The sequence below is a fragment of the Typopeltis vanoorti genome, chromosome 25 (genome assembly GCF_054136105.1).
Source record: "Typopeltis vanoorti isolate ZY-2024b chromosome 25, IOZ_Tvanoo_1.0, whole genome shotgun sequence".
In the NCBI taxonomy this organism is placed as follows: domain Eukaryota; kingdom Metazoa; phylum Arthropoda; class Arachnida; order Uropygi; family Thelyphonidae; genus Typopeltis; species Typopeltis vanoorti.
The window spans coordinates 7,430,565-7,448,699 of NC_143573.1; the positions used below are offsets into that span (position 1 = coordinate 7,430,565).

Genomic DNA, 18,135 nt, shown 5'->3' on the forward strand with positions numbered 1-18,135 from the left:
CAGGCAGCACTCCTTTAACAAATAATTAAAACATATTTATTTACAAATAATACATGAATTAAACAATAGGGAGATTGCTTTCTCTATCCATTTATAAAATCTTTAGCATAAATTAGAACCTTTTTACTTTAACACTAAATACTTTCTTTAACTCAAAAACTTATTTACTCTCTGTTTACAATTTCCAATAATTAAACTCCTAGTTTACTTGCAAGGAGGTTAGCTGACTCTCAGTAAAGTTATTTTTACAATTTTTATATTAACTTCCAACATGCCAATTGATTCTCTTAATGACACTTCTTACTGCTATTAAACAAATTCTCAATAGTCCTAATACATACTATAAAAGGAATTGTACAAAAGGATGCAACTTACAGAGGCTCTGTATCGCACATTCAGTCAAAGGTCTTGCACAAAAAAAAGTTCTGTGGCAATTCTCTCATCTCAGATCTCGAGCCTTCCTCAGGAATGTCTGGCTTCAGTAATACCTCATCTAAAAAATAGCAGGCAGTGGAATGTGGCCTGCAGTACTCATACAGCTCCAGCAAAAAGTTATTCTCCCATGGTGAAAAGAAAAACTTCTGAGTGAAGCTGCTTCGGGTAATTTACATCACCTTTTCTCCTCTGCTTTGGCTCAGCGAAAATGCTTGGACGACTGCCAACTCCAATAGCTCAAACTGCTGCCTCTAAGAAATTGAAACTGCCGCCAACTCTCAACCAGGTTCCCTCTTTCTAGTGTCTGGAAGCCTCCTCTCTCTAGTGGCACCTGGAAGCCCTGTCTCTGGTGACTGCCGGAACTGGGAAGCCCCTCTCTGGCAACTGCTGGAAGCGGGGAGCTCCGTCTGTGGCCTCTAGAAACCCTCTTTCTCTGGCCTAGAAGTCATCTCTTTCTAGCGACGTCTCAAACCGGGAAGCTCTCTATACTTGGCTCTGTCACTTTTATTATGCCTTCTCTGAGACCTCGCATGAAGTTTGTAACCCCAAAAGAACTTGGCATGACTCTTTCATCTTCTTTCAAGTTCGGCTCACTTTCTGTTCCCCTCTGCTTTCTTTTGATTGTAAGTTGCTGGCCATCGGAAAGTTGTTTGAACCTTTCTGACTGACTTCAGAGGTGTTTACGTGCACAGCTTGTAAGCCTTTCACATATATACAAAATTTCATAAACAACCTTTCTTATGCCATCATGTAGATCTATTACATAAAGTTCCGGCAGCAAAACATTGCCTTGTTTTTTAACACACTGAAATATTCTTATTAAAGGAATATATACAGTTAACTTCCAAAGGGTTATTTATAAAAATATCTAGTACGAGATATACAGAGACAAACAAGTTATTTTTACAACATTCTCATGGGACTTGACCTCTGTCAAAAATCGACGTAAAGCGCTTTGGAATTTTTAAGCTAGATCGAGATTTTACCATAGGACCTTGGAAACAAGCAACTAACATACAGAAATGATGTACTATAGGTCTTGCAACATCTCATATGATGTCTGGATATTAAAAAGATTTAATACACCATTCTCCTAAGCTACAGTTACCTTATCAACAGTGCTAACCAAATCTAAAATCAACACACACAGACATACACACGAGGTAGAAGAATCTATAGCAGATCAATGCTGTGTGCAAGGTCATGCCAGCACTACCCAGGTTTCCCAAGTGATCACCCTCCCAAGTAGTAACCTAGCGCGGTGATTTCAAACTGATTTGACCACTATCAAACTAATGTATCCAAGAAAAAACCTTGGAGAGGAAGGTATAGTATGCCCACTGTTTGTTGATCTCTGCTTGGCGTTTTGCCAAGAATAGTCAATTCATGCTGAAGGGGAGAAAGAAATGAAAGATGGACGAATTGGTCGCCAACATGCGAAATCACATGCTTTCTTGTCTGTCGCTGTACTAGTAGTAGCTTAATTTTTGTTGTTGCTTTTTTGCATTTTTTTTATTATTAATTTATGTGATGGATTCAGTACAGTCAACAAGTTCTGTTGTTAAACGTTTCAGTAGCTCTTGCAAAAGAATATTGAATAATGTGCTGACATTCTGCAAAAAAGAATTGTTAAAAGGCAGTCTCCTTGTTCCCCTTTCTCAAGTCATAAAACGTGCGAGTGCAATTGCGGGAGTATCGGGGTCGACTGTTAAAGGAATTCGCAGGGAATCAAAAGGTGAAGGTAAGCCAAAATTTAAATCTTCTAAAAAAAGCACCAGAGAAAGAAAACCACAGAAACCGTAGCTTTGAATGATTTTGATGTAGGCATTATAAGAAGAACTATTCACAAATTTTATGTGGTCAAGAAAAGAGTGTCAACTGTTCCGAAATTGATTCCTGTGCTTAAAGAAAGAATTAATTTTCCTTGGAAAAGAGAAACTTTAAGGAAAATACTTCATGAAATCAGATTTTGTTTTAATGCTATTGAGTATGTTTGGGCAGAAGTGAAAAGTTTCATTCACCATTGCAACGTAACTGGGGATATCGACATGTCGAAACTTTTTAAGCTTTCAGAACAGGCGATTGAAAGTATTACAGTTCAAAACTGGGGAAAATATTGCTCTCATGCCATCTCATTGGAAAATATGTATTGGGACAGAGACGGAATTATTGAAGAATTATGCAAACCTTTGGTGATCAGTTTAAGTGAAAGTGATGGCGATTCGGACACCAACTCAGATGACTATGAAGATTAAAAGGATTTGATAATGGTATTTTTTTCCAACTTTTTTTTTGCATGGGTTTGTTAAAGAGTCACAACAAGTCATAAATAATTAATTGGTTTAGGACATTAAAGTGTCCTAAACCAATCTGAAATCAGTTTAGGACACTTTAATGTTTTCTGTTTTTCTGTATAATTATTTTTATTTTATAGAAAACTTTCTTAAAAATAAATTTTGTTAAATTTTTGTTTTATGCTATACCTTTTTTTAATTTTGTTAATACTTTACGTACATTTTTCCAACTGTTATACAAGCAAAATAGTTACACTTTAAAAACTGCAATGTTCGTAAAAGAAAAGCTAAATTTTCCGACCTGTAATAATACACAAACTCATCCCAGAAGACGGATTGATTAAACTATTATCGGAATGGATTCTCCTTTTTGGGACAAACCATACAAGCAGTGACATACTCTTAAGATTTCTTGAATTTATAACAGTTTACAACAAATATCTCAAGAAAGGAATATTTCCTTAATTATGAAAATGCTCTGCAATTATACTGATAATCAAATCTGGAAAAGAAGCACCTGAAAAGTTAGTAAACGCAGGTCAATTAGTCTCATAAATGGCACTTGAAAGGTACTACAAAAACTTCTGATAGACTGAATAATTCACTTTGTCTATTCAAGATACCCAATTAAGGTGGGATCAATATGTTTTAGAAAAAAACATATTGAATTTGTTCCAGACTTCTGTTCTTGTTATGGAAAGTACATACTGGATCCAGAATTCCTTTTGAATGTGACAACAGATGTTCCTTGCTCAAGGACATTTCAATGCATTTTTTTTTTATTTTTATTATTTTTTTTTAAACAATCATATTGTGGGGGTATCTTCGTAAATTACTCGAAGTTTTGCTTGTCAACTTTTTTGGCTGCTGTGCAATTTTCATTCAACCATGGCTTATGAAAACGTGGAAACTGACTAGATGTTATAGAAATTGTAGTTGTGGCAGCTTGTGTAATACAATGTCACATGATTCACTGCATCACTGATTGAAGAAGAGTCGACTGTTGCACAATCAAATTCTGCTAATGATGAAAAGGCGAGCCAGTCAGATTAATTTTTTCGTGATATCTGTTATGGAGTGCATAGCTGCAAATATAGAAAAGAAAATGGGGTAAATGATCACTCCCAAAGTAAGTCTATTCCTGTCCCTTATGGACATGAATTTTTTATCTTCTTCAGGTGGAAGAGAGGTATCCAAGCCATCTGCATATGGTCCTATTAGAGGGTCTTGAGGATTTTATTAGTGGATTTTTGTGTAGCAGGACCATATCTAGCATATCCTCAGGAGCAAGTTTATAATGATTGGTCTCCATCTGCTGAAAGGAGGTGGCAAGCAAGGTATATCATTCAGGGATGTTGTAACTGTGAGAAAGCAAGAATGACACGAGGATTTGGATACCTATTGACACTTTTTTTTTTTTTTTTTTACAGCTTTCATGGTGTAAGAGGTTAACCAGGTGTTGCTGCTATTTTTGTGGTATACTGCTTCTTTGCTTCTTGATCAGTGATGCATTGCTTTTTTATTTTCGATCTCCTCATCCTTTCATCTTTGGAATGTTCCGAAGCAAGCTGGATGGTTTCCCCTCATAATTAGGGTATTTTGCTCTTGCAATCTTTGTTTTCATGGCCTTCATTTCCACATCAGGCCCAGTTGTGTGCCTGACAGTTTATTTTGTGGGGGATACTATAATTCCTGTCATAGATGTTGTACAAACTTTTCTTATAGTTCTTCAAGCCAAATGTGAACAGACTCCCCCACCCCCTCTTCTATTCCTCCTGCCCACGCACAGCACTAGTGCGCTATAGGTCTTGTGGCCTTTCGTGTGTTGACCAGATTAAAAAAAAGTTCTTGAAGTATGAAGAAGGATGACTTTTCAAGAGAATGTTCTTCTGTTTAAAAAAGTGATGCATTGATTTGCAGCTTCTAATGTTTACTTCTTATTTTGATTTTGTTGGTGTTTCTATGATTTCACAACATGGTTGAAGATCTCTGATAAACAAAAAGACAAAGAAAAATTCATTCTCAGGAGCAGTTAACTTTTGGACCAGGGCTTTCCACTCACCATTGAGCCACAAATGGATGTCCATTCTCTGCCAAGCCATGACTGCTTGGGAGTGGAAAGCTAGCACTACCCCAGACACATAAGAGCACCACAGCAAGCATGAGCCATGTCACCAGACCAATTGGGAAGGAGACACCTGTGACATCTTTAATCCTTGCTGGTAAGTCCACTAGGCAATTGATCCTGGCCACCCATCTTGGCAAAGTAGTGTGAGACTACCAAGATCTCCCCTCACACATACCCTTCTGGATTGCACCACAGACTGCACTAACCACACAGCAAACTTGGTGGCAAAGGCAATGGATATCTGAGACCTAGGTTATAGAAGTCTTAATATAGCATATCCTCAAGCAGTGTCATAAGCTTTTTCCATGTCAAAGAACTGAAACCAGATGTTTTTGTTTCAGGAACCTGTGTCTTACATGTTTCTAAACGGACTAATGTCTATGAAACCACATTGTGTGTTGGAGAAATCATTGCTTTCAAAATACCAGGAGTCTGGCATTTATCACTGCAGTTTTACTGATTAACTGAACATCAACATTAGATTAGAATTTGATGATGAAACTTTTTTTTAATCACTTAATTTTTTTTAATATGTAGTAATTCAGTGTTCGGAGAATTAGTATAACCGAAAATACGACATCAGCAATCAATGTTAAAAAACGTTTAATTTTCTTGACCAAAAAGCTCTGGAATGACTTTTAATGGGATTATATTGATCAAGTGCATATAATAAACAACTATGTTATACTAACTAGTTTCACCAAATAAGGCTGTTGGCATCTTCAGGGTACATAACTGATGTAAGGTGCTAAAAAGTAAAAAATATACGCGCTGTTCTTTGTTTAATATAAATGGAATCAGCTGATTATAGTTTGTAACAGTTTTTTACTTTTTAGTGCCTTACATCAGTTATGTAGCCTGAAGATGCCAACAGCCTTAGATGGTGAAACTAGTTGGTATAACATAGTTGTTTGTTATATGCACTTGATCAATATAATCCCATTAAAAGTCATTCCATCAGCAATCAATTTAATGTTAGATCAGAGTCTGAAATGTCAGATATAATGAGATTCAATGTACAATATAAAAGGCAATGGAGCACAAAACAGATGGTAAGTGCTGATATTACAGTGCCTGATTTGGTAGTTTATCATAAATGCCGAGTGAAGTGAGATGATTAAACAAGGCAGTACTACAATTAATCTGAACAGAAAGATGTACAAACCTTGCTTAAGGCAAATTCGATACGGGCGATAATCAGTAAACGCGATTGATTTGAAATGACACTATTTCCCATAATACACTTTTGAGTGATTAATCAAGTTAACACGATTTTTTTACGTTACGCAAAATTTTTTTGTCGCCAATCTGCAGCAAGCGAAAAAGTTGGAAGTCATTAAGAGACAGGAAAGTGGCACTAGTAATACAATGATTGTGTGAGACCTGGGATACAGTAAGTCTACAGTTTAGACTATATTAAATAAGAGCAAAGAATACAAAGAATGAGGAACAGTTGCTACTACTTCTTTAAGCATGCAAATTACCCGAAATAGAAGCCATTTAATGACCAAGATGGAATATCTTCTATCACTCTGGATTAAGGATTATAAGCGAAAAAGAATACCTCTTAGTACAGGGAATATTCAGGCAAAAGCTCTCGATATTTTTACCTCATTGAAAGAAACCAAATTTCAAGAGGAATGTAAAGCAATTAAGGATGGTTTGACCGTTTTAAAAATCGAGCTGGACTTCATAAAGTAAGAATAACTGGGGAATCTGCCGATGCTGATAAAGATTCTGTAGCCAAGTTTCCTAAGGACTGCAAATGACAATTCAGGAGGGAGATTATGACGATCAGCAAATACTCAACGTTACTGAAACTGGTCTTGTTTGGAAGCGTATGCCAACAAAAACTTTCCTAGCTAAAACTGAAGCATCTCAACCAGGAAACAAAGTATCTAAAGATCGTCTTATGCTTTTATTAGGAGTCAATGCAGAAGGCAACTTTAAACTCATCTATGTTAGTTTATTGTGCACAAAATCCAAAATCTAACGTTAATGAAGAAATCAAAACAGGAAAAAAAAAAACTTGGATTTAACGAACTGGATAATGAAGATGTGAGAAACGCACGATTCCCATTCAGAACAGTTAAGCGACAATGATCTCCTTCTACTAGAAGAACAGCATGCATACAAAGAATAATAAGATAAGGAGTGTGAAGAAGAGAATGTTATGACAAAGAAGCTAACTGCAAAAGAACTTGAGCTAATTTTCAATCACATCGAGCATGCTAAGGATATTTTGTTTGATGCTGATTCTGATAATTCCACTATTTCTTCTGCATCTGCCACCCTCCTAACCACAGCATTGATTAAAGTCATCTTGCCACAGTCATTTTTCCTCTATTTGCTACATAAATGAGAGAGAAAAAAAAAAAAAAAACTGTTGGGTTTACTTTGGCCTCATTAGCTAATTTTCTTTTACAATCTGATTTGACCTTTCTCACCAAACTAGTCACCCTTCTTACTTCACTTTGTACTGCTCATGAGAATGCTGATCACTATTTCTTTATATTCCCTCTACAGCATTTTCTTTTTTTGCAGCTACTGCTTTTTATATATCTACTCATCCACTTAATTCCCACTTGGTTATTTTCCTGACCTTTGATATACAGTCTGATACTGCTTTTCTCAAACAATCTCTGACCACTTCCCTTGCATCTTCTCAAACCATGGAAATGCTCTAATATGCCCAAATCTGTTTCAATTCCAAGCTTTATAGTTCGAACAAACCCTTTCTTGACAGAATTCCACGTGGCAACTTCTCAGAACAAGACTGAATGGTCACTCTCCCCATAATGGAGACAGGGTACTGGATTCCTGTTCAGGACATGGACTAGTTATTACTAACACCATGTTCCAATAAAAGTGTGTACAAATTCACATGGAGAGAAGATGCAAGAAATAAGAAAGTCTACTTGACTAAGTTATTGTAAATAAACATGTTTTCCCACTGTTTCAGCACACAAGAGTGTAGATAGGATTTGAAATAGAACGTGATCACTATTTAGTTTTGAGCAGGATAAAACTGAATTACATATTGAATAGAAGAATGTGTAAGAAAGTTTTAAATTGAATCAGGGTAGACTTCAGATGTGAACTTCTGACTAAAATACACCAACATTATTCAAGAAGAAATGAAAAAGGATGAACATGAGATACAAATCTTGGAAATTTAAGAAAAGCCCTGAAGAAAATATCGACTGATTCAGCCAGAGAAGTGTGTGGTGAGGTTGTAAGGGGGGGAAAGAAAAAAAAAAAATCAGAATTCTGTAGTGGACTCAGAACGTTAAAGAGGAACTCAAGGAAAAGAAAAACGCATATCAAAAGTTTCCTGGCAAGTAAGTCAGCATGCGCTCTTAGAAAATATGCACAAAAATGCAAGAAAGCAAAGCACTGTGTAAAACTAGCTAAACACATGTCATGGGAAGGCTTCGGTAGAACATAGAAAATAAATATCAGGAAGGTGGCAAATATTCTGGAGGTTATTCAAAAGCTTAAATACTGTAAAAGGAATCAGAGATGATAAAACTGACATGAAAAATGAACATAAAAATATTCTACATGTTTGGAATAATTAATTTGAAATATTGCTAAATGAAACAAGCAATGTCAGTACAGTGATAGAAAACACTCCACAGGAAAGCAATTAGGAACACATATCAATACAGGTAACCCTCATATAATGTGGTACTTATACAACGTGGTCTACAAATTGTAGTAACCCTTGTCGAACGCAGTACTTATGCAAAGCGACTTCGATAAAAACAGTCTACAAATTGTAGTAACCCTTGTCGAACGCAGTACTTATGCAACGCGATTCCGATAAAAACAGTCTACAAATTGTAGTAACCCTTTATCTTTTCATATATTTTTCATCAAGCGACTTAAAAATCAAATTTTATCTTCGTTAAATTTGTGTCTGCCCATATCACGCATGTAGTAACGCGCTATAAGTAGCGAATTTATATTAGGAGAAATACCCTTTAGCACGCATATGCATCAATTGTTTACCATATAAAGAATTCATTTTAAAGAAATTAGCAGAAGGATTGGACTTGGCAAGAAAATTATTTTATGGATAATGATCTCTCAATGGAGCGCTTCGGAAAATTCACGAGAAAACTGGATATTTGAGAAAACTCCATTTTATGAACTTAATAAAAAATTGCAGCATAGTGGTAAGCAAGGTCTTATTATTGTTGAAAATTGTCTTTGTTTTCTGCCAGGAGAGCGCATTAAAAACCATAAGTGTATTAATCTCAAGATGAACACTTTATTTTTTGGTGAGTTACATACAATATGTAATGTTTTTTTTATGTAAAAAAAAAAATGTATTTATTTTTTATAGTAATGGCCACTTAGAGTGGTTTTGCGATACACGCGTTTGTTAATAGGGATAAACCCACCCACTGTAAACTTCCAAGATAACAACTGAACAAGACTGAGGATACGTTCGGTTTCGATCAGCACGAGACTCAACCTTTGCAAACTTCTTCATAAGTGCTCCAATCTCTTCAATAGTGAATTAATTGATGGGGAAATAGATTTAAATTAGGAGGAACTGGTACAATTCAGCAGAACTTTCCCTGCCATTTGGCAGGGAAAGTTCTGCTGAACATTCCGATTGTGTTGAATCCATTAAAGAATTCATTTTAAAGAAATTAGCAGAAGGATTGAACTTGGCAAGAAAGTTATTTTATGGATAATGATCTATCAATGGAGCACTTCGGAAAATTCACGAGAAAACTGGATATTTGAGAAAACTCCATTTTATGAACTTAATAAAAAATTGCAGCATAGTGGTAAGCAAGGTCTTATTATTGACTTCTTGATAAATAAACTAGCCGAAGTATGCAATGAGAATTATACTAATGATGTCCAAGAGATTTCAAGGTGATGACGACGTCTGGCCACTCGTAAATAAAGAACATCTACGAAATGTTATTTTTGAAGACAGTGATGATGATTAAAATATACACTTTATTTTATTTTGCCTAAAACATTTATGTATTATGTGCAATGAGGTTTACATATAATTTATAATTTTTTATAATTTTATACTATGTATTTGTTTCATAGTTTATATGTTTTCTTAACTTACATGAATTACCTGAATTAAATAAAAATATATTTTTGTTGGATATGTCAGTTTATATAATCTTAAAAAAAAAAAACAATTTCAGAACCTAACCCTACTTTTTCTATATGAACCGAGTCTCGCATAACGTGATTTATATACCGTGCCATTTTTGTCGAACCTAACATCTGCGTTATACGAGGGTTACCTGTACTTGAAGTGGAGAAAGCTATCAAAACTTGCAATGTGGAAAAGCAGTTGGAGTTGATTAAATTCAACCAGAAATGCTCAAATATGGACGTATAAAAAGTGTTACAGTGAATGAACTGCATAATTCAGAAGGCATAGTCAGATGGGCAAATTCTGGATGATTGAAGCAGTTCTCATAGTATCCATCTATAAAAAGGGAAATAAAACTGAATATGAGAATTATAAAGCAATTTCCCTACTGAGTGTTCCTGATAAGATTTGTGCAAGTATACTTGAGAAACACCTAAGAAAAATGGTGTACGGAAAGCTTTCTGAAGAACTAACTGGATTCAGACATTGTCAGGATCAGAGCTTAATTGAAATCTTGGGAATATAACAAGGATCCTTATTTAAGTTTCATAAACCTGGAAAATGCTTACGACAGGGTACCAAGAAGAAATCTCCTCAAAAAACCAGTTTTGAAGAGATTTCCTCTAAGATACCCTTCTTTTGAAGAGTTTCTTTACCACCAGTTGAAAGGATTTCTTCAGATTAGCCAAATCACTCAATCTCCATTCCATCAAACTAACCCAAAATTTAATTCTAACCAATTCAGATATGATTAATCTTTAAAAGGCACCTGTGACATAACTAGAAACAAATTATATGATAAGCACAGTAATTAACTTTAATGAAAGTACAGATATTTCATACTGAAATATGACAGCATATCAGTGTGTATACAAAGCAAATCACAGAGTGGGAATACAAGGTACATACAACAATTGGTTTACCAATTAAAAACTATTTACTGCAACCTGGAAATTAATATATTAAATTAAAACCATTTTTGATATTTACATAAAATGAAAATCACAAATTTGGGAGGGGGAGAAAGAGAGAAACTGATTCAGATTTGGCTCATGTAAAAGAGCTTTACAACTTTCTTTGAAAAGGCATTCATATTTAGAACTACTATGGAGAAGATGAGCTTCATCCCACCGGATACTATGTTTAGTGTCAATATTAAACTATCTCAGACCAGATTTTTAAGGTTTCACATATTTAATGTAATAATGATTATGAATGTAATATTATTATTATTATTATTCCCCCCCCCCCCCCCCACACACACACAGTTCAGCCAGTCTGCCCAAAATATGTCAAATCACATTCACAAGGAATCTGGTAAACACCAGGTAACGGCAGAGGTGACAGTTTGTCTTTTGGAGATGGTAACAGATATGATTAGTTTAATCTCATTTCTTTCTTCATAAATATCTTCTGTAATGATACCTTAACATTAATTTAAAAAAAAATTCCTTCTCCTCTGACATGAAATATTTACAATTTTGTTATCTATGCTGGTTAATTCACTTGGAAAAATGAAATATGCAGCACTATATGCTATGGGTTATTTACAATGATTAATTGAAGATATATGAAGAAAAATGTCTTCAGGGATCTTCAATTTCATGTGCAATAACTAGCAAATCTACTTTTATCATAAACAAAAAAAGTATACGCTACATCAGAATATAATGACAATGCTCAATATCTGTAAATAAAAAATAAAATAAATACAATACCTCTTCACTAACATAGTCTCCAGCAATTCGAATCAAGTTCAGGATGACATCCACATACCATGTATAATCGGAAGCATACTTTTCTGCTAAAATTGCAACTTTAAGTACCTGAAACATGGAAAACAAATTAATGTAAATACAAATTATGAAGAGATAGGTATACTAGAATTTTATACACTCAATTATGAAGTTCTGGGTTTTTGCAAGTATTACAATCTCATTGCAAACTGGGAAAGCATTTGTAATAGATTTCACGGTATGATACGAACACAGATGGATAAGAAAATAACTATTTATTAACTTAAAAGCTAATATTTTAAATTAAGGGGATATAAAATCCACATTGTTTCAAAACCGAATGAGAAACTCAAAGATTGAAATCAGAGAGTTTCATGCCGAATATAGTAAACTATAAAGTATCGGCGAACCTAGCGTGAGCTAATGCAAGTGACCCTAGTACGTAGTACGGTACTCGACAACGCGTTGCAAAAGTCGGGAAAGTTCAGATTGCTATTCTTAGGTATTTTCTATAATGTAAAAACACATTTCCTAGGAAATGTATGCTGTTATTACATTATGGAGGGAGGTCACTACCCAGACCAGCTTCAGCCTTTTTTGAGGCTTCATCAGTGAGTAGCTAGACCATAATACCAAAGTGTATAGCGAAAAGAACTTATATACTCTGCAATACGAGTTTCCAAAGAGGTGCAACCATTAAATTACTTAAATATAAAGAGCTAATAAGCTTCATTTCGGCGATATGTGTTTTTACATTATGGAAAATACCTAAGAATAGCGATCTGAACTTTCCCCACTTTTGCAACGAGTTGTCCGGTAGCGTACTAAGTACTAGGGTCACTTGCATTAGCTCACGCTAGGTTTGCCGATACTTTATAGTTTACTACATTCGGCATGAAACTCTCTGATTTCAATCTTTGAGTTTCTCATTCAGTTTTGAAACAATGTGGATTTTATATCCCCTTAATTTAAAATATTGTTTATATCGCCGAAATGAAGCTTATTAGCTCTTTATATTTAAGTAACTTAAAAGCTAATATTTCGCTGGTATTATATCCAGCATCTTCAGAAGACACAACACAAAGTTTGTTACAAATGCAAGACAACCACAATCCGGTGTAACAGTGGGGCTAGTATGAGTAATTGCAGCGTGCAACACAAGACTAAAGTCCTAATATGGCACCATCTAGGTTTAAAAAAAAAAGGGAAAAAGAAGTTCAAAGTTTTGAAATAGTAGTCCAAATTATAGTCTTAGGAAGTTTGAAAAAATAAAATAAAATGAAAGTAATAAATATTAATTTGATCTTAGGATGACTGTCTCCCAAATCTTTGGTAGATTTATACAGCCATACTTGTTAAGGGTTGGCGTATGTTTTAAGGCTTCTGTTGATTCCAGGAACAACCTCTCTGACTTGTAGAAGCTTCTGTGCATTACTTTTGTTTCTTTCCAATTGATCCTGTGTGCAGGGTATCCAAAGCATGGTCTGCCAGACCCAACTTGCCATAGTGAAAGTGTCGGATATATTTTTTGTGTTCACCGAGGAGGATGTCCACAGTTCTTCCTGTCTGTCTGTAGTAGGCTTGATGGCAAGAACAGGGCACTTGTAGACTCCTAGATGTGATAAAGGAGTGCATTTGTCCTTAGGTGAACAGATGAGAGTTGCTAATTTTACATAAGGTTTAAATACTGTGCGTAGTTGTAATAGGTTTCACAGTATGATAAGAACACAGATGGTTAAGAAAATAACTATTTATTAACTTAAAAGCTAATATTTCGCTGGTATTATATCCAGCATCTTCAGAGCACACAACACAAAGTTTGTTACAAATGCAAGACAACCACAAATGTGGACATCCGCCTCAGTGAACGCAAAAAATATATCCGACACTTTTGCTATGGCAAGTCGGGTTTGGCAGACCATGCTTTGGATACCCCTGCACACAGGATCAATTGGAAAGAAACAAAAGTAATGCACAGAAGCTTCTACGAGTCAGAGAGGTTGTTTTCCTGGAATCAACAGAAGCCTTAAAACATACTCCAAACCTTAACAAGTATGGCTGTATAAATCTACCAAAGATTTGGGAGACAGTCATCCTAAGACCAAATTAATATTTATTATTTTTATTTTATTTTATTTATTTTATTTTATTTTTTCAAACATCCTAAGACTATCAATTGGACTATTTCAAAACTTTGAACTTTTTTTTTTTTTTTTTTAAACCTAGATGGTGCCATATTAGGACTTTAGTCCTTTGTGGCATGCTGCAATTACTTATACTACCCCCACTGTTACACCGGATTGTGGTTGTCTTGCATTTGTAACAAACTTTGTGTTGTATGCTCTGAAGATGCTGGATGTAATACCAACGAAATATTAGCTTTTAAGTTAATAAATAGTTATTTTCTTATCCATCTGTGTTCATATCATACCGTGAAATCAATTACAACATGTGTGATGAACACATGAGCCTATCCACGCGTAGGAAAGCATACCTCAAGCACCAGGTAATAAGAATATTTCAAGTACTTTGTCTAGCTCTTGAATGCAAAAGATAATTTATCAGCACAGTTACATTTCAAACTTTATAGGTATTAAAAAAACAGATGTGGTTAAGATTCTAACAATGATCTGACATGATAATGCCACATATGAGAAGGACCAGAATTGAATGAAGGGTAAAGTTCATGAGTGAAAGGCGAGATAAGCAATAAGAAAGTAGTAGAGAAAAAAAGAGAAGTGCAGCAGGTTAACAGAAATCTCATAACTTTAATGAATGCTTCATAATACCAAATATGAGTTGGAGATACTAGAAAAGTGCTTGATAAGTTTTAAGAAAGGTAAAAAAAGCACAACAGAATAGAACAAGGTAAAAAAAAAAAAGAAGTTTTTTTCTGTGCGACTTAATTGAAATGAAAAGTCATCTTGTACAACACCATGGGCAGGTTAAGTTTGTTCTTTTTATATACTATTGAAGACATAGAAACTCCACAATTTTTTGCCTGCTGTGTTCCGTTCCTTCCTTTGAATAGCTGAATGAGAAACAGCAGTGAAGTTCAAAAATGTTCTTTTCACTCTTGTTCAGAAATATATAGAGCAATTTCAACTACAGTCCAACATTATGCACTACCCGTCATGGTTTTCAGTGCTGCTTCAAAACAACAAAGTTCCATAGTGCAAGGAAAATTACTTAATTTTAATTTCAAAATGAAACAACCAGTATTTATATCATTAAATCCAGAGGATTTACACTGAACTGAAATAAGTTCACTTAATTATTCTTGCAACATGAATTACAGTAGTCTAATCACTTCTCTTGTATGTAACAGCATAATGAATACCAACCCCCCCCCCCCCCACACACACACACCTTAACCACGTCATCGTCAATATGGATAAAATACATCACCCCTTTAAACTTCGTATCCATCACATATTTCAATGTAATATCAAAGGTATTACAATTTTAATATGCACTTCGCATTCATGGTAACCTGGACGTATATATACGTCTTGGCTGGTTGGGTGGTTAAAACAACACTTGCCAATATACAAATAGCACAAACATTCAGTGTGAGGGATCGACAAAATTATAAATTCCACTAAACACCCAATTTAAATAAATGTACTTTATAACTAAGAAAGACTGGTAGACAAATTAAAAAAAAAAAAAAAAAAAACTCAAAAAGGCTTGCTCGCTGCATACAAAAAGAAACATTTAACTACTTTTATAAAATGATGCCTTATTACTAACCTCTTTAAATTTAATTCCATTTTTATATTTTTAATTTGTGGAATATCTAAATTTTAATACAGATACCTACATTTGGCATACATTTTCAGGTATGGCAAATTCCGCATAAGATAAATTCATTTTTTGAAGGCTTTGCAGATATGAAAGTATTAGCAATGTCTACATGGATATTATTAGCAAAATATGAGGGAAGGATACAGACAGTACCATTCTATTTTTGCCATAATAGAACACAGGGTTCTTGGATTTGGAGCCAAGGCAAAGTCAGCTACTAGATTTTGATTGGTACCGTCAAAATAAGCATCAGTGGAAAAGAAATGGAACTAACAAAAGAATTGGATAAGTACCAGATCAACATAAAAGGGTGATTGAAACAAAGAAAACAAAAACAGGTGATATCTAAGCAACAAATACAAAATGTTATATCCATGCAATAACAATCAGGGAAAAGGAGCAGCAGCTATCGTATTCAACACTAAATACAAGGATAATTTTGAATGGCAAGCAAAGTCAAGTAGTGATGTGGGCAAATATCAGAATGGGGAAATGGACATTGAGACTCGTGCCTATGGTTCCAGAAAAGGTTCCACTAAGAAGGAAATGGAGGAATTTGAGATATTAGAGAATGAAGATGACACATGAAAAAGCAAAAGTTTGTCCTTGTTTCAGTTATAAACGGCAGAGTAAGAAATGATTACTAGATACATAAAAGTGTTTTGGGAAAATATGGAAAAAAGAGCAGAACCAATAATAATGGTAAGTACCTGCTGGATTTCTGTTCAGGATATGAACTAGCTATTACCAACATAAAAATGTGTACAAATTCACATGGAGAGAAGATGGAAGATAAGCTTTATGGACTATGCTACTGTTGTTAGTGTTTTCTGGGATAATACTGGTTTAGCAGATGAAGTATGAAAAGTATTTGACACTGGAAGTGTTCACTATTTTGTTTTGAGCAGGATAAAATTGAATTGCATATTGAAAAGGAGAGTGCATAAGAAAGTTTTAAAATTAAAAAAAAAGAAGAGTAACTTTTAGAGGTGAACTACAGACTCTAGTATAAAAACATCATTCAAGAAAAAAATGAGTTTGAAAACAAGAACCAAACCTTAGTGATCCAGTGCCAAACCATGAATAAAACTGATTGATTCAGCAACAGACATGTAATGGAGTTGTGTGCAAGGATAGAAAAATCAGAACTCTGTGGTACTCAGGAAGTTAAAGAGGCAATCGAGGAAAAAAACAAAAAAAAAAACCATATCAGAAGTTCCTGTAAATTAAGTACAAAATTGGTTATGTTAATTTCAGCTTGTGCTCTTAGAGAATACAGAGAAAAACACCAGCTAGTTTTACACATTACGCAAGCAATGTGTAAAACTAGCTAAACAAACGTCACTGGAAGGCTTTGGTAAGAACGTCAAAATAAATATTAAGAAGGTTGCAAAATATTCTGGAGGATAAGTTTTAAAAGAGGTATACCGTGAGTAGACATATCGATACAAAATTAATAACAGAAAAAACTCGCATACAAAGATTATTTAATAGTATAATTTTTGCCTGTGTGTCACAGGCGTCTTCAGTACATTAAGCTCAAATTAAAAAATAACTGACAATTGCAAAAAGCGCCACCTAAGTAGCTGGTGTAAGATAACTAAAAAGGTCAATAACTTTCCTAAAAATAAATAAATAAAAAAAAAATAATAATAATAAAATAAATAAATAAAAAAAAATAATAATAATAAAATAAATAAATAAAAAAAAAAATCAATACAATAAAAAGTTAGGAAAGATTTGCTGATTTGTAAGGTACTATCTCCCATCGGATCAGTTTAAGTTAGGAGAATGAAGTAGAGTGTCACATGTTTCTTTATAAAGGCGTTCCATGAGAAACTGACTTTTGTGAGTTTCTGGTTCTGCTCTTTAGTTATTTTTAGGAAAGTTATTAACCTTTTTAGTTATCTTACACCAGCTACTTAGGTGGTGCTTTTTGGAATTGTCAGTTATTGTTTAATTTGAGCTTAATGTACTGAAGATGCCTGTGACACACAGGCGAAAATTATACTATTAAATAATCTTTGTACGCGAGTTTTTTCCGTTATTAATTTTGTATCGATATTCTGGAGGATATTGGGGAAAAAAATGGAGGAAAGAGCACTGCAACAGGAATCAGAGATGATAAAGGCAACATGAAAACTGAAGATAAAGATATTCTGGATGTCTGTAGTAATTACTTTGAAAGACTGCTAAAACAAAACAAGCAGTGTCAGGATGGTGGTAGAAAAACACTCAACAGGAATACGTATCCATACTCGAAGTAGAAAAGCCACCAAAGACCAGAAATGTGAAAAGGCAGCTGCTGTAGATGATATTCGACAAGAAATGCTCAATTACGATGGTATAAAAGTTGTAAACTGATTGCACTGTATAATTCAGTAGGGCCTGTCAGAGGACCAAAATTCTGGATGACTGGAGTAAAGTGCTAATAGTACTTTTATAAAAAAAGGAAAATAGAACTGAATGCGAGAGGTATCTCACTACTGAGTGTTCCTCATAAGATTTATGCAAATATATTTTAGAATCAGCTAAGAAAAATTGTGGAAGAGAATGTTGGAGAAAAACAAGCTGGATTCAGACCAAACAGATGTT

General features: G+C 34.5%; 1 protein-coding gene across 1 annotated transcript in view; it reads right to left on the minus strand.

Annotated features, from left to right (window-relative positions):
* Positions 1-18,135, minus strand: part of LOC150092515 (AP-2 complex subunit alpha-like) — a 440,587-nt gene that overhangs the window by 156,917 nt on the left and 265,535 nt on the right. The window contains exon 13 of the mRNA XM_090414707.1: positions 11,716-11,823. Coding sequence (XP_090270833.1) covers positions 11,716-11,823 — 108 coding nt within the window. The remainder of the gene's footprint in view (positions 1-11,715; positions 11,824-18,135) is intronic.